The sequence below is a fragment of the Candoia aspera genome, chromosome 2 (assembly GCF_035149785.1).
Source record: "Candoia aspera isolate rCanAsp1 chromosome 2, rCanAsp1.hap2, whole genome shotgun sequence".
Taxonomy (NCBI): domain Eukaryota; kingdom Metazoa; phylum Chordata; class Lepidosauria; order Squamata; family Boidae; genus Candoia; species Candoia aspera.
This window is the reverse complement of record NC_086154.1, coordinates 234,469,836-234,487,524: the sequence shown is the minus strand read 5'-3', so window position 1 is coordinate 234,487,524 and position 17,689 is coordinate 234,469,836. Positions and strand designations below refer to the sequence as shown.

At 39.7% G+C, this 17,689-nt stretch overlaps 1 protein-coding gene across 2 annotated transcripts in view; it reads left to right on the top strand.

The window, feature by feature from the left end:
* TBCA (tubulin folding cofactor A) overlaps positions 1-17,689 on the top strand; it is a 204,867-nt gene that overhangs the window by 35,640 nt on the left and 151,538 nt on the right. The window contains exons 3-4 of one of the 2 annotated variants that reach the window (XM_063295551.1): positions 9,479-9,565; positions 12,459-12,567. In XM_063295551.1, coding sequence (XP_063151621.1) covers positions 9,479-9,565; positions 12,459-12,539 — 168 coding nt within the window. In that variant the 3' untranslated portion in view covers positions 12,540-12,567. Of the gene's footprint in view, positions 1-9,478; positions 9,566-12,458; positions 12,634-17,689 lie in introns of those variants that run through there. The other variant, XM_063295550.1, reaches the window with a different exon arrangement.

Sequence of the window (17,689 nt, the reverse complement as noted above, 5' to 3'; positions counted from 1 at the left end):
TTGTATTTTGTATGTCCTATTTCAGCCTGCCTTCACTTACAAATACCAAGCAATATAACATTTTCAACAAAAAAGTAGCATGATAGAATTTGGTACAACAAAATTATTCCAGTTAATTTACTGTATATGTGAAAAACATTCAACTTTCTAAAGCTGTGATTTAGGCATATCTAAAAAAGTGTAGTTTGCAACGATTGTTCGCTATTTTGTTTGTGTAAGGATTCTTCTATAAGGAAGTTCTGTTCTTTGCTGTTTGCATTCTTTGGTGTTCTCCAGAGAGTTAAAGGTCAGGAATACAGGTAGTCCTCGAGTTATGACCATTTGTTCAGTGACCATTTGAAGTTACAACAGCACTGAATGAAGGGACTTATGACTGGTCCTCAAAGTTCTGGCCGTTGCAGTGCTCTCGCGATCACGTGAACAAAATTCAAGCACTTCACAACCAGCTCGTACTTATGACCAGTTGCAACGTCCGCAGTCACATGATCACCATTTGTGACCTTCTGTGCCAGCTTCTCACAAGCAGAGTCAATGGAGAAGCCAGCAGGGGAGGTTTCAAATCACTCGGGTAAGTCTCCCCACCCCTGGCCTTTCTTCATTTGCACGCACCATGCCTTCCTTCCCCCCTTTGCATGTATGTATCGTGCCCTTTTCCCTCGGCCTCCCTTCACTCACACTTACCCTGCACCCTTTTTCCTAGGCCCCCATGCACTTGCACACATGCACACACACCACTCCCTCTTTCCCCAGCCTCCCTGCACTCACACAAATCCGCGCCCTCTTTCCTCGGTGTTCCTGAGCTGTGCTCAGGCCTCCCCTGGCCTCCCCACCCCCCTGGGGCACCCCGCGCACTCTTTACCTGGGATTCCCTCTGCTTCCCACTTAATACCCATGTGTCTGGGATTACAACAACAGTCAGGACTGCCTGGACTGCCATTGCTAAGTGATGTGGTCACATGACATTGTGCTTTACGACTGCATCACTTAGCGATGGCAGTTCCAGTCCTAACTGCAGTCATAATTCAAGGACTATCTGTATGGAATTTAGGGGCCTTTAAGTAAGTAGGATGCCTAGCTAAGTAGCAGGATCAGGCAGCCTTCACTCTTCTCAGAAATCTAAGCAGGTAAGGGTCTGGTTAGTATTTGACTGGGAAACTGCTAGGGAATCCCAGAGTTGTAGGCTGGGCAGGAAAGTTAAGAAAACTTCCTAGAAGGTAACAGCAAGCATCCGTATTGTTACCAAGAAAATTACATGCATGTGCTGTGAGGGCACCAGGAAGTGAGTACAACTCTAAGGAGACTTTTTTTTTTTAATGAAATACAGAAATAAAAAAAATAGAGGGAATTTAAGTTTTCCAATTTCTCTTGTTATGGCCTTCAAATCAGCCAAGGTCAGTTGGGTGCTACCAGCTAACTGGGCATTAAAACTTAGCCAGGCTCACTTTTCTCTTGTTTGTTTGTTTGTTTATAGTATTTATCCATTATCCCTCCTTCTCTTCTCAGGCAATGCACCACTTTCTGTCTCTGTGATTGTAGTGGGCGTGATATAAACAAACAGATGAAAAAATACTGGTATTATATATGGAAGACCATCTTGATTAGTTTGAACTGATTCAGAATATGTTGCATACAGATAGTCCTTGCTTAACTATGGTAATTGGGGCCGGAATTTCCTTTGCCAAGCAATGCGGTTGTAAAGCACAATGCCACGTGACCGCATTGCCTAGTGACAGCAATTCCTGCAGACCCTGTTGCCATCATTAAGCAAGGATCGCAGGTTAAGTCAGGAACTCATGTGACTGCAACTTGAGACTTCCTGCTGGCTTCCCACAAAGTCAGCAGGAAGTTGCAAGTCTCAGGCAGCTTGCAAGCAGGCAGGTGGGCAGGTGAATACTATGAAATGAGGTGGGGCGGGGGGGCTGTGGTGCGTGTGTGCTGGGGAGGGGGACTGCGGCACAGTGCAAGTGTGTGTGTGCAGTGGAGGGGGGCTGCTGTGAGGCATGAGTGCATGCCAGCTGGGAAGAGGGTGCTGCTGTGAGGTGCAAGTATGGCTGGGCAGGGGACTGGGTGCTGCAGCCAGAGTGTGCACTACAGAGTACGAGATCCCTAGGATCTCGTGCTCTGTAGTGGAGCTCCTTGGGAGAAAAAGTGGCGGGAGCAATTTGCAACTTTCCCTGCCAGCTTTCTCATTGATTTTGCTTGTGGGGAGCCGGCAGGGAAGGTTGCAGATGGCAATCATGTGACCACAGGATGGTGCAACCAGTGCAAGCTGGTTGCCAAGCACCAGGATCACAATCATGGGATGGCCAGAATTTTGAGGAGCGGTCATAAGTATCGCCCATTCAGTGCCGTCATAACTTCCAACTGTCACTGAACAAATGGTTGTTAACTGAGGATCACTTGTAACGGAATTGTTTGCATATAAACCACTTAGTACATACAGTCAGGACCAGAAATATTGGAACAAAGATAACTGTTTTGGCATTTGGCCTCTGTACACCACCACATTGAAGTTGAAAGGAAACATACCCAGACGGGAGCGAAGTCAGGACTTTCAGCTGTAATTCAGGGGGTTTGACAAAAGTGGGCCACTAACCATTCAGGAAGTATAGCCAGTGGCATACACACACACCCATTGTTGGTGGCTCATAAGTAATGGAACAAACCAAATCATTACAAACATAAGGATCGCCTTTAATACCTGGATGAAAATCATTTGCAGGCAATGCCTGAAGTCTGGAACCCATGGACATGGCCAAATGCTGAGTTTCCTCCCTCAAGATGCTTTGCCAGACCTTTACTGCAGCTGCCTTCAGCTGCTGCTTGTTTGTGGGTCTTTCTGCCTTCAGTCTTGTCTTCAGTAAGTGAAAAGCATGCTCTGTTGGGTTGAGATCAGGTGACTGACTTGGCCATTGAAAAACATCCCACTTCTTTGCCTTGAGAAACTCTTGGGTAGCTTTTGCTGTATGTTTTGGATCATTCTTCTTCTGCAATATGAAGCAGTGTCCTATCAGTTTGGCAGCATTTGGCTGAATCTGAGCAGAAAGTATAGCTCTATACACTTCAGAATTCATCCTGCTGCTTTTATCAGCAGTCAGGTCATCAATAAACACCAGTGACCCGGTATCATTGGCAGCGATACATGCCCATGCCATAACACTGCCTCCACCATGTTTGACAGATGATGTATGCTTTGGATCATGAACTGTTCCTTTCCTTCTCCATACTTTTCTCTTCCCATCATTCTGATGCAAGTTAATCTTGGTTTCATCAGTCCAAAGAATCTTATTCCAGAACTTGGCAGGCTTTTTTAGGTGTTTGCTGGCAAAGTCTAATCTGGCCTTTCTGTTCTTGAGCGTTACCAGTGGTTTGCACCTTGTTGTGAAGCCTCTGTATTTACATTCATAAAACCATCTCTTGACTGTAGATGTTGACAATGACACACCTACCTCCTCAAGAGCGTTCTTGACCTGGCTAGACGTTGTGAAAGAGTTCCTCTTCACCAGGAGCAGAATTCTGCGGTCATTCATTTTAGTTGTCTTCCGTGGTCTTCCAGGCCTTTTGCTGTTGCTGAGCTTGCCAGTTAATTCCTTCTTTTTCAGGATGTTCCAAACTGTTGTACTGGCCACTCCCAATGTTTTTGCTATCTCTCTGATGGGTTTATTTTGTTTTCTCAGCTTAATGATGGCTTCCTTCACTCGCATGGACACCTCTTTGGACTTCATGTTGAGAGTTGCGGTGAAGAGCTACCAAATGCAAATGTAACACTCAGAACCACCTCCAGGCCTTTTATCTGCTTGATTGGTCATGGGGTACCCAGGAAACAGGCCACACCTGGCCATGCAGCTGCTTGTCCGCCATTAATTCCATTACTTATGAGCCACCAATGGGTGTGTGTGCCACTGGCTGTACTTCCTGAATGGTTAGTGCCCAACTTTTGTCAAACCCTTTGAATTACAGCTAAAAGTCCTGACTTCGCTCTCATCTGGTGTCATGTTCCCGTTCCGATGTTTATGGTTCCTCGTAACGTTTCACATGTCATATCTGCAGTTGCGTGCCTGCCTGGCCACGCTGGTAAATTTCCCTTCGTGCTGACTTGTGATCCTCTGGAATGTATGTTTGGGTTATCTCTGCTGTTCAAGGTTACTTTCTCAGGCCGATTCTAACGGTTGCTAGCATCTGGGGTGGGTGGTTGCTATGCTAGCCTGAGGGGAGGGTTCGCAACAGGAGCAAGGCTTTTTAAGTTTGTATTTGGCGCGCTTTTGCTCATTCTCAGCTTTCTTCGTACTTTGCATACTATTCATTCAATAAATTAGTTTTCTCTAGTAATTACTGATGAGACTCCTTTTATTGGAATAGGTAATCATTACATAAAGCTGAGAATCTTTAATATCAGTCCGCTAGCATCCATCCAGTTTCCTGTGAGGAGTTTAATTAGCGATGACTGAAACTGCCCCAACCTTAACCACCGGCTCGGGGGAAAGTCAGCTCTCCAGAGGTGGGGAAAAAGAGCCCATGGGACCGCGGAGAGAGGGGACTCTCACGCCAGGGTCGGATGACCTCTCCGAGGCAACGGATTCCAGTTGCGATACGGAGAAGGCAGTGAAGTCAGTGATAGTCAAGAAGACGGAGGGACCCTTGTATGGGTCGCCACCAGCCCCAGCCAAGCCGGTGTATTCCTCGCTGTTTCCCACCGTGCAGATCACCAAAAGGACGAGAGCAGTGACACCAACGGAGATGGAGACGGAGAAATCCCAGCAGCTGGAGGCGAGGATGAAATCCATAGAGGATTTGTTGGCAAAGTTAACCTTTACCAGGGACACTCAGAAAAAGGAAAAGACGGGAGGTGAAGAAGGTAGTGACTCCCCTGACACCTCCGCGTCCCCAACCCCCCCTCCCCCAGTAGACAAACAGGGAAAGCCACGGAAATATTGGGGGGGAGGGCCCCCGCCGAGCAGGCCTCCAAAGAAAGCCGCCTTACCTTCCCCAAGTAGGGAGCAGAAGGAGAGAGGACGGAGCCGGGAGGGGGGGAGACGTGTGAAAGTTCGACTGGCAGAGGCTCAAGAAATAGCGCCAGAGGTGCAGGAGGAAGAGCCACCACCGCCACGAAAGGCTAAGCACAAAAAGAGACACGATAGCCCAACCCAGGTCCGATATCAAGACTTTAATGTGAAGTTTAATGGGGATCCTACAAAGCTGTCATTTTTTTTGACTAATGTTTCAACTTCAGTGTACAAAGGCCAAATGCCAAAACAGTTATCCTTGTTCCAATATTGCTGGTCCTGACTGTACTGAGTTACAATCAGACTGCTGGTGGGTCAAACTATACCTACGGGGCTCTCCTACTAAAGGAACTCATATGACAATTTTCACAGATTCTTCCCTGTGTCTTTGGAAAAGCTGTTCAAGAACATTGGGGAATTCTGATTAATGTGGCTGATGGCATAGGAGATTTCAGGGGAAGTTAACAAATAATTCCCCTCCCCTGTTCTTCTTCCTCCATTCAGAGCTTCCCCCAGATTGTTTGCTTTTCCAAGAACAGAACAAGATGTTCTGTTTGCAGAATAGCAACTCAGCTCCCTCTCTTGAATTCTGAATTCTAGCCATTAATCAGCTTATTTGTTTTTTTATTTTTTAAATCATTATTTGAACAGAAAAATATTGAGGGGTAATGTTGCAAGGGTATTTAGAGAGTCACTCCCCTCTTTTCATAGGAAGAACTTTCTCTTCAAAGAAAATATTAGTTGCAAACCAGCTATCTCTGCAGTAGATCTGAATTAGTTATTAATTGAAACTCAGAAATACAGTTTTGCTGCTAACTAAAGGTCTTATCATTTACAGTACCTGACTAATGAATATCCAACCATGAGTATATTTTACTTTTCAATTGGCATCTAGGCAAATTATTTGTGTGTGTGTTTGTCTTCCTTTCTTCCAATGGGAACATGTTACAACTTTTTTTTTCAAGTTTATTTGGTATACTTCCTAAATAACAAATCTGACATAGTTGAAGTACTTTAATTTTCAATAACAAACTGAACAAATGGATTGAACCTTAGTATCGTAAGGGACGCGGTGGCGCTGCGGGTTAAATCGCTGAGCTGCTGAGCTTGCCGATCAGAAGGTCGGCGGTTCGAATCCGCGTGACGGGGTGAGCTCCCGTTGCTAGTCCCAGCTCCTGCCAACCTAGCAGTTTGAAAACATGCAAATGTGAGTAGATTAATAGGTACCACTTCGGCGGGCAGGTAATGGCCTTCTGTGTAGTCATGCCAGCCACATGACCACGGAAGTGTCTACGGACAAATGCCGATTCTTCGGCTTTGAAACGGAGATGAGCACCGCCCCCTAGAGTCGGACACGACTGGACTTAATGTCAAGGGAAACCTTTACCTTTACCTGTTGTAATGTGCAAAATCCTAAAAGAGATCAGTTAGGAAATGTTTGCTGTTTGGGGGGAAGTATCTGATAATGTACCCCATTGAATTTTTAAAAAATCAATTTTTTGGCATGGATTTGTTTTAAATCCTATATTGTCATATGTAGTAGATGCCTATTGCCTTAGTCTACATCATTTTCTATCTGCAAATTTCAAATGAAGGTGATTTACTTTGCTGGATTAAAAGATCAAGACTTTTTATTCAGAGATACAAGATTTCATTCAAGGAAGTTCTTAACTGTATTCTTTTTGGAAAATGTATACTAACCTGCCATTGGGGTTGGATTTTTATTAAACATTAAAACATAATTGTTAAAAAGAAATAGTGAGATATACTTGACACTAATTTCAATGAATGTAAAGATTTTGTTGAATATTTATATAAAGTTTATAACTCTATAAGCATAATCTATAAATAATCATCCCTATTTTGATTATGCGAGGATGCCCAGATCTCTGATAATTTACTCATTCATTTTCCCTTCAATGCAAAGCTTTCTAGAATTTTTAAAATTTAATTACCATGTTGATAATAAGATATGAATACCAGAAAGGGAAGGAATTAAAAACTATACAAAATGTTTTCTTCTTACTCTGGGAATATGAAATAATAATAGGATAAGAAAATGAGCTTTGTTTTGTATTTGTTACTTTTGGGGGTGGGGTCTTTTCTACCCTCACTGTTTTCTTTCCTGGGTATACAACAGTAAAACAGTTGTAATCAGTGGAATGTACTGTATTGTGGGATTGACTTCAGTTCACCATATTTAAATCATTTTTTTATAAATGTGTATGGATACAGCTTAGGGAATTCACTATTCAAGCGTTAGGCCCTCCAGTTCTTGACTGACACTCTTGCCCTAAAAGGATAATAAGGCCCAACTTTCTGGTCCTTGTGAATTGCTTTATTCTTGCATGCAGGATAACAAGAACCATCAGGAGGTTAGGTTTCTCTCTCTCCCTCTCCCTGCCTCGCCTTTTATTGCCACAGAAACAAACTAGTCATGATTTCTATCTCTATAGAGCCCCACACCACTGCTTTCCAGTTGGGGAAAACTGTTATGTCAAAGCTCTCTCTGAGAATTTTAGGTTCCAAAATACACCCAAAAATTTGGGTTTGGCTTATCCATGGATGGACTTATCCATGAGTACACATGTTAATATTTTTTTAAAGTACCTGTGTGTACTTGTAGATAAGTCAGCCCTCAAATTTTTAACCAAAATACCATGAAAAAAGCCCCACCACGGATAATCCAGTTGTGAAAATTAAAATGTGTGAAAATTTTGAGTGTTGGCTTATCCCCAGGCGGTACATTTTTTGTGGTATTTTGGTTAAAAATTTGAGGGTCAGCTTATCCATGGATAGGCTTATCTGCAAGTATATACAGTAGCTGATTTTGGAGAAGTAAAATTGGAGAAGTAATGTAAAAGGATAAGAGTGTTAAACTTCTTCCCCCTCACTATTTTGGAAGCAGTAATATTTTATGGGTGACATTGATCTTGGATCTCTTGGATCATGTCCAGATTCAACAGGAGGATGAACTGCTTTCTGATTCTGTAGTTAGAATCACATTGTGACATAATTTGAATACAGGTAGTCCTCTTTTAACAACTACAATTGGGAGCTGCAAGTCTGTCACTAAGCAACACAGTCATTAAGCAAGATATCACATGACCACGATAGGCTTACGACCTCACTTTCACCATGGTCATTAAATGAATCACCCATGGTTGTTAAACGAGACATCACATGACTGCAACTTGGGATTTTACTGCTGGCTTCTCCATTGACTGCTTGTTAGAAGCCAGCTGTGAAGCATGCAAATGGTGATCTCATGACCACAGGATGCTGCAGTGGTCATAAATGCCTGCCTGTTGCAAAGTGCCTGAATCTTGATCACGTGACCATGAGGACACGGAGGCGGTCAAAAGTGTGAGAACCAGTCATAAAGTTATTTTTTTAGCACTGTCGTAACTTCGAACAGTCTCTAAACAGGGCAGTTGTTAACCGAGGATTACCTGTAATCCAGTCTAGTAGCTAATAACAAGTACAACTAAGAAATTATTCTTACCAGCAGTGCTCTGTAAGATGGGAAAAGCAACAATGAAAAGTCCAAGTTAGAATTTCTGTAGCTGGAATATATCATTGGATATTTCTTAGTGCACCCTGAACTTTGCAAAAATTGAAATATGTTATGCTATCTATAGCTAACTTTATCTAGGATTCTTTTCACAGCTATAAGTACATACAATCCTACATACTTAATCCTATTTATAGTTCTACATATTAGTATTGCTGTTAGAATCTTCACACCTAATAGATTTGCTAATTGATTTTCATTTCTACCCAGGTTATAGAATCCTCTTTTTACAGATCTTTTCAGTTCATGAATTTGAGAGCTGAAAATACTCATGAAATAAAAATAGGATGGTGTTGTGAACAATTACAAAATTGTCTTCTGGAGATGTGTACAAGATGTTCAAATACAGTGGGGTGCCAGATAGGTAATTTCTCACAAAAAGCATGGTGAGAATAATCTTTCTCCTAAAACAAAGCCCAAGGATGAGTAATAACTTTTTATGCATGATAAGCATCAAAAATATGAGCCTGCTGGTCTTTGCTTTTCATTTTTCTTTACCTTTCTCTCAGTCAGAACCACCTGCAGCGAGCATACAATGTGATCAATAACTCAATAACTTTTTTCATGCAGTAATTATCTCTGTGCGGTATTATCTGAACACTGTTTTTATTTATTACCCAAAAGATGTAGGAGATATTTATATAACCAGCTGATCCCATTTTGGACGAAGCTGTTTCTAACCACAGGGGAAATAGTTCATATCAAATAGTATTTTAAATAACTTTCATAGAAAGCTTTCTAATAGTTCTTGCTTGAATGTAAAAGTAATATTGAGTGCTCTTTCTTTAATAAAATAGTGTTTATGTGTATGAATATATACGTCAATGTGATGTCTGATTTTAAGCAGCCAATATCAAAAAGGAAAGCTATTTATTATATTAACAACTACTTTCATTTTTAGACTGAGATCTTGCAAGAATCTCGAATGATGATTCCTGATTGCCAACGCCGACTAGAAGCTGCACATTCTGATCTTGTTCAACTATTAGTAAGTATGAAAGAAGAATCTTTCTGTAGGACTGGCAGTTGAAGAACTTAGTTTAGTTTATACATCACTGAACTGTTAATATGCACATCTCATTATTGCCAGCACTTCAGAATAGATGTCTTGTAGGCACATTAAAAGTACTTATATTTAAGAATAAAATCGGCAGTTTTACAGAAAAATTATAGTTCTTCAGACTTATTTATGTTAAAATGGTCAACCCCAAATAATCTTCCTTCCCCAAAAAAGTGCCATCTTGATTTTCAGTGACTTAAGAATTTCGACTACAATCAACTAACTAATGCTTGGTGTGATATTTTAATCAGGTGATGTTTAAATTGAAATAGTGTTGATATAAAATGTGTGAAATGCAGCGGGTGAAATGTCAAACTTGGCTGGAGGTAAGCAGTTCAAATTCTAACTCTGACACATAGAGGGTTGAGAGTTTTGTGAAGATACAGTGGTGGTTGGAGAGAAAATGAGATATGTGGTATTTGGATAAAAGAGAAACAAATAAAAGCATAATCAGTCGCTGAACACAATTCCTCTACCATTTTTAAATGTGAACTGTAGACAACCCTGTATTTTAATTAGTCTTTAAAAGGAATAACAACTTAAATATTTGCAGTACCAATTCTCTTGAAAATTGCCATAGGCCCACTTCTCAGAATGACTGCTCTAAAGTGTTGGAACCTACTAGACCAATGTATTCACAAATACAGAGCCTGCTTCTTGTATTTTCCCCTCCAATTCTATTCCAGAATTGTAAGCTAAAGGAAATTTTCTAACCCTGCATTCACTGTTGGCTGTAAGTTGCCATAGTTTTAGGAAACAATTTTTTAGCTGTGGCCCATAGGACCATGATTTTGGATCATTTCCAGAAGCTCTTTCCTGTATTTCTATATTCTCTTTAAACTCTTGCTTGGCATCTTTTTTCTTTTCCTTTCTTTAGTCAGAGCAAGAAATCCAAATATGACAGTCTACATAAATAATTTATAAGTACCTAAATTCAAAATTGTTGTAGGAATCATTCTTTTTGGGTCAATGTATTACTCGTTCTCTTAAAGTATTTCTTTCATGTATTATTTTTTATGTATGATTCCAGGTAAGCTCCACCCTAGCTTAGCCATATGGAAGTACAAATACATTATGTTTATCTAAATAGTTAAATTTAATACAGTGTAACTATTGTAGCTTGTGTGATCTGTTACATTTATATTTTTATGTAGATTACTCAAGAATGACTTAATATTTAAATCACCAGTCATAAAACTTAAGTATTTTCAAATATTTAAAATAAAACATCATAGCAGAAACAGAAAGCAAAATCAATAGATCATTGGCTGAAATCTGTATAGAAGTTAATAAGAATACAAGATCCCTATTGGTGACACCAAAGACATACCTTGTTTAGCATCCTGCTTTTGACAGTAGACAATCAGATGCCCTTGGGAAGCCTTCATGTAGGACATAAGAGTAATGCTTCCTCCTGTTGCTGTTTCCCAACAATTGATGTTCATTGACTTGTTGGCTATGGTCCAGGAGCTTTCATACAATCATCACGGCTAGTGTAGCCATTAAAGGTGTTGTCCACTTATGAATTTGTCTAATCTTGTTTCAGGTGTCTTAGGTTGATTGGCATCTTCCTGTGGCAGTATTAAATTCCACAATTCATACAGTGTATGAAAAAGCACTTCATTTTTGTCTTCTTGGAATTGGATTTAAATCTCCAGGTGATAAGTCTCACCAGTTTTCTTTAAGTACAGTGATTGTCAAGATGGACTATTGTGGAGCACCACATGAAAGGCCAGGCAGTACTGTTTTAAATTCACTATAACAAGGCTCACAATTCTTGTCCTAGCCAGATAACTCTATGATCCCATTGTTTATGGCTCTGAATGCCACTGGTACTAATAGCACCAACTTCCCATGCAGTTCCTGGTATAGATGAACCACCAAGGCTATTTTTAGCCCATAACTAGATCTCAAGACTCATAGGAATTATCGAAACCTATTATTATCACTGTGGAAACTCTGGCTTTGAGTTGCCTCCATTTCTTCTACAGGCAACTTTAGTTTGGACTGTTATATAGCGCCTTGGGCTTCTGCATTTTTTTAATCTGTTGTGAAAGTAAACATCTTTTTAATCAACTGATTTTTAATTAGTATTTTGTTATTTGAAATGATACAGATGGAAATTAATTTTAATCAAAAGGTTTGCATCTCTGTACTGCTTCATGAATTTAGGATGGGGTGGTAACTGACATCTGAAAAGTGCTTGTCTAAAATAGATTTTTCTTTCTTAATTTTATTCCAGCCCCTGTTTTTGCTTGCAACAACTTTAATCTATTTTTTTTAATAGGAACAACTCAAACTTCCATGTGCTTTAATTTGATTTACAGTATATGATTAATTCATTTTGAAAGGAGTTGCAGAATTTATTTAGTGGTTAAGGTGCTGGGCGAGAAACCCGGACCGGGCTGTGAATTCTAGTCCCGCCTTAGGCATGAAAGCCAGCTGGGTGACCTTGGGCCAGTCACACACACACAGCCCAACTCACCTCACAGGGTTGTTGTGAGGAAAAGAGGAGGAGGAAGGAGTATTAGGTATGTTCACCACCTTGAGTTATTTATAAAAATAATAAAGGTGAGATAGAAAATCAAACAAACAAACTATAGAAAGAACAATTTCCATTCTTTCATAAAATAAAATATTAACATACTTAATGATGTTTCAAAGAACTAAATTGTTGTTGAAGTGAAAAACTTCATTCTTTTGGTCAGTTGGTATAGTATAACTTCAATCCTCATACCATAAACTTCAGTCTTACAGGATTCTGTAGGTTGAAGTGGAGGCATAGTTTTGAAAGTATTTTAAAGTTTTTATTTATTTTCAGGAAAATGAAAAAGAATTGGAAGAAACTGAAGAATATAAAGATGCACAATCAGTACTACAATCAATAAAGTTAGAAGCCTAGACTGATTTTTCACTACTTAATGGATATGCCTCAGTGTTGGGTCCATTGCTACTTTTTAAAGTTTGGTCATTGCTGTATATTGTTCAAGTAGTGATGATAATGATAATGTGCTAAAATTGTATTTTATGCCATTACAAATGATTTAGTCCTTTTTATTTAATTTTTTTCAGAAAGCATTTTATTGAAAGTTGTATAATCATACCAAGTAAAAATAAAAACTAAAACCAAACCAAAGAAGCATTTTTCTAATTATTTTTAGTACAAGTAATATATCCAGGATTGAACCAGGCTATCAATCGCATTCTCTGCCCCAAATAATCAGTATACTATTTCTGATTCTCATTTGCATGTAATTTTCATGAGTTTGCTAATAGCCAGAATTCAAGATTTTTGTCCAATGAAGACAATGATGGGCAACATGCTTCAGTAAGTTTTCCCTCAGTGTAACTGACAACAAAGAAATAGAAAATTTGATTCAAATCATGGAGTGATGGGAGATTAAAATTTCTCCTCCTCAGCAGTTATTGCAGTTGTGAAAATAAGTGTGTTTGTACATGTTGGACCTATTTACTGCTGCTTTGCCCACTTGAGTAGCTTCCAAAGGATTGAACAATCAGTTTCGCTGCCCTCTTGTGTCACATTCAAACAACATGCTTTTTTTGTTTCTTTGGTGGCTGGCTGTAAGTCTGTATTACAAATGCTGAGATGTCATGTTTCTCTAACACTGAGAAGGCATAGGCCCTTTAAATAACTTTCCACAGCACAATGAGCTTGTTCTAATGATTCTCCAAATTTATTTGCTGCTTTGCCTATCCTCCAAAAGATCACTTTTTCAAAAAAACAACTATACAAAGACTGTTGGGGACTGTGGTTGAAGATATGGTAAATGGTATTTGATTAAATATTTACTTGCAGAATCAGGCATCATTGTATTTCTCCAGTGTATGTAATAGAGATTTGTTTAAAATGTATGCTAACAGAAGATTAAAATTGTTTTGTAGGTCTTACAAAATGATCTCAACACTATTTCCTCTCTGCTCTGCCAACAGTGTACTAGTTTCAAAGACAATTCCTTTAATTGTTGCTAGACTGGATCCAAAGGACTCTTACACCAAATGTCCACTATAGAAGTGCCAAGATCAACTTCCATAGAACTCTATTAGCTTAGTAGTCCAGTGTGGCCTACTGTATTCCATCTAGAGATGTCAGCTGTAACATGATTCCTGCTGATAATCCACTAAATTGCAATATTCTGACATTCAGCACTTAAATGTTGTAGATTGAGCGTTCTATTAATATAATTCATTAAGTTTCCATTATCCAGAGTGCCCCAAGTAACTTCCCTCACCTCCCATGTCACCTTAATAACACTTGTTTCAAAGAAAGCCTTTGTACATTGGCTGCCTTGTTAGTTAGAATCCTGCATTAATGGTGTCCTAGCTTACATGGAAACTGTGTGTGTATAACTGTACACATAAAGGCTTCCCCTCCTGCAGACATTAGCATTGTGCACAATAATTTTTCTCGGAGGCTGTTATTCCTTGAATAAAATCAGAGGATGTGAGCATTCTGGATAAGATAAAACTTCAATATGGCTGTTAAGGTCTCAAATTATGCTGAACAATACTGCAATTTATTACAATGATTTCCAACTGTGGCTTTTGCTCTTTCTGTTGCTCTGGCAGAGAGAACTAAAGAATTTTCTTTTGTAGCCCTGGGATGGTGGTAGACGGCAATTTTTCTTGCTTTTTAAAAAACTTCCTTTGTATTACAATATTTGCTTTTTTCTTCTTACTTTGCATTCCAGTAAGTTGACAACATATGGAAAAAATAAAATGGTGCATGTCCAAAGCCGTAGATAAGGGCAAACTCATCCAGGAACATTTTCACCCCTCCTGGTCACCAAAATCTGCCTTCTAAGCTGGCACTCTGTTGCAGAGGGTATATTCCCAAAGGTTACAGAATACTAGTGGACTTAAATTGTAGCATAAACTTCCTGTTGCTCAAAGTGATGTTAGCCTTCCATGGCTTACATCACCAACATGTGCTACTGTATCTGTTATGCATGGTGTGGATAAAGTGGACGAGAAGCTGTTTACCCTTTCCAAAAATACTAGAACCAAATGAAATTGAATACTGGGAGAATCAGGACAGACGGAAGGATTTTTTTTAAAACACAGTGCATAGTTAAACTCTGGAATTCGCTACCATGAGGTGAGCTGGTTACCAGCTTGGCTGGCTTCAAAAAGGGGTTGGGCCAATTCATGGAAGTCATGGGGATCAGTGGCTTGATGGCAGCGTGGCTGCTGCTTCTGAAAGCCATCTGCTGGGAGACGACTAGGCTTCCTCGTGCAGTTGGCTGGCCACTGTGTGAATAGGCCGATGGCCTAGATGGCTCAGAGTTCTGCTCCAGCAGGACACTGCTTATGTTCTTATGTACAACAACGTGGCCTGAGTTTACGTGACAGGATGAAATAAAATCCCATTACCATTATGATAGTGGAAAGGGCAATGTTACATCATTGTCTCTTTCAGCAGGGCATGTCTAGGGCTCCTTCAACTTGACTAATTTAAGATGGGTATGGGACAGTGGTATCTATATTCACAGGTGTTCTACAAGACCAGTGTTAGATTCATCAATCCTTCAGGAGATCTTTTTGCATCACCAGATAACCACAAGCTAAGCCAGCTCCAGTTCTCTGTGGAGGGAACCTTAGCTTCAGATGTCATGAACATTAAGCCCCTTTAAAACGTGGCACAAGCTGGATGTATGAAGTGCTATCAAAATTGACCTTAAGAGGATCAAGGACTAATGCCAGCAAAACAACCTTTCTCTTCCAGCACACCTGCCTTGATATTAGGATCACTCATCACAAATGCCAGGTGGATCAAAGCTTGAGTATTCCTCTACTATGAAGCCTAGTCAGCAGGTATAGAGAGCATCTCCACTAGAAGCACGGTCCCTCAGCTGCCTTCACCACTAAGCCATTTGCATTTCCCACTGTATTTAAGAGGGACTGCTGGTGACATTTGCAAAGAGGAAATTATTTGGAAAAATTATTTGTAGACAAGGGTGGAATTACCTTTTGATTACCTTTTTGATTATGCAGTTAGAGGAGCTTTTAAATACAACTAAAGCTGAGTAACACACACTTAATGCTCCTTCGTGCTTCACAAGCAATTTAAACACTCTCAATATGATATCGCAATTCCTAGCATTCTATGTATGTTTTAAATCCAGGGTGTGCAACTAATTGTGGCAAAAGGCACACTATGAATGTATAATTTCAAATATATTAAAACCACATACAGTGAATATGACTACCTGCTCTGTATTTTAATGTTCTCTTTTTGCCACATTAAAAATGATTGCTTGGTGGCAATTTTTCAAAAGGCTCTAGGGGCTGTTCTCAAGAGTTTGGAGAAAGCATGCAGCTCTGTAGACAAGACTGTACCTCTGGCACAATTTTGTACACAAGTGCAAGTGTTTCAGACTGTTTGCTCTAATAGAACTAACAGCCTTGAAAAAGTCACATCTTTCTTCTCTACAGTACAGTATATGGGATGGAAAGTTGTGTAGTCCTGAAGAAAATATCATGCAAATTAGATACTTATTTCTCAGTAGTTGTTTGTTTGTTTGTTTGATTTATATAGCCGCCCATCTCAAACCAGTGACTCTGGGAGGCTAACAATCATAAAAACAGTTAAAACAGTAACTGTACAAAACAGTACAAAAATTAAATACAAATAGCAGCCAAGAGATATTAAAATCTGTTGCTGTCAGCACAACCAGGAAATGGGGCCCTTCACACACTTGGGACCTCAGGCACAAATGCAGGCCTTCAAGGCCTTCCGAAAAGCCAGAAGGGTTGGGGACATCCTAATCTCAGGAGGGAGGCTGTTCCAGAGGGCAGGTGCTATGGCAGGAAAGGGTCTCTGGGCCCCCATCAGCCAACGTTCCTTGGCTGACGGGACCCAGAGCATGCCCATCCTGCCGGACCAGATTGGATGGGTATGGTATCGAAGTGCACCAAGTCTGGATCAGCAAATGGTAGCTGCTTCTAGATCCGTTTTAGCCACTGCATTAAGAAATCTCTGGTTCAGTATCCTTATGCATTCTAATATTTAAATTGCAATTTGCATTTTCCCGATCTTTTGGTTTGTCAGTTCTGTTTCCCCTGATAACCTCTCCGGTTCAGGTTCGTTTTTCAAATGCTTGAATATAGTCAAAACTAACATTTTAACAAGTTAATATAATTATTATTTCTTTTTTATGGGAGAGGCTTTATGATACTTACTCATTCTGAAATACATTCTTGTTACAGAGTCTGTAGCTGTGCAGAATTTCAGCTGCTAATTGAAGATGGCAGTGTCCTCATTTTGTTGCAGCTGCTGTTTTGAAGCCTCTTCACCAGCAAGTCTTACCATAACTAGTGTTGTATTTTCCAAAATATGAATATTTTTTAAAGTTTTATAAAACATTTTTCAATCCACTGTGTTTGTGTCAGCATACAAAAATGAAATATAAGAATAACAAGTTGGAAGAAACCATTTAGGCCAATGAATCCAACTCTCTGCTCAGTGCGAAAATCCAATTTAAAGCATCGGTGGCAGATGGCTGTCCATAGAATCATAAATTTAAACACTGAAACAGAATGATCAAATGCCTTTCATGACATAGCAAAGCTCTTTGAAGCATCCCCTGTTAGATTATTAATTATTGCATTTGTTGTAGCTTCAACTGCTGTTCAGAAAAATTTTACTGCAATAAGATGAATGCCCACCTTACAGCTTTTGTTATGCCTGATAGCAGATCATGACTTGTTCGTGAAACTAAATGTGCTAAACGTTCATAGAAAATATGTTTCAAACATTCTGCTTCGTTATTTTTTCTTTGAATTGTTTTTATTTGGGTTCACAGGTGTGTTGATGTCATAAAGCAATAGTTTAAAATGTAAAGTATTTAAACTTTAACAGAGAAATGCATCAGTCTTGAAGACTGACTCACAAATGCACTGCTTCGTTTAGCTTTTCAGTTATGTCATTATCAAATTGAAAGTACAACTATATCCACTAAAGAGGGTTACTTCATCGTGATGGTTCATTAAAATATGTGCATCATAAATCGATGCTCTAGTCAGTATTGAATG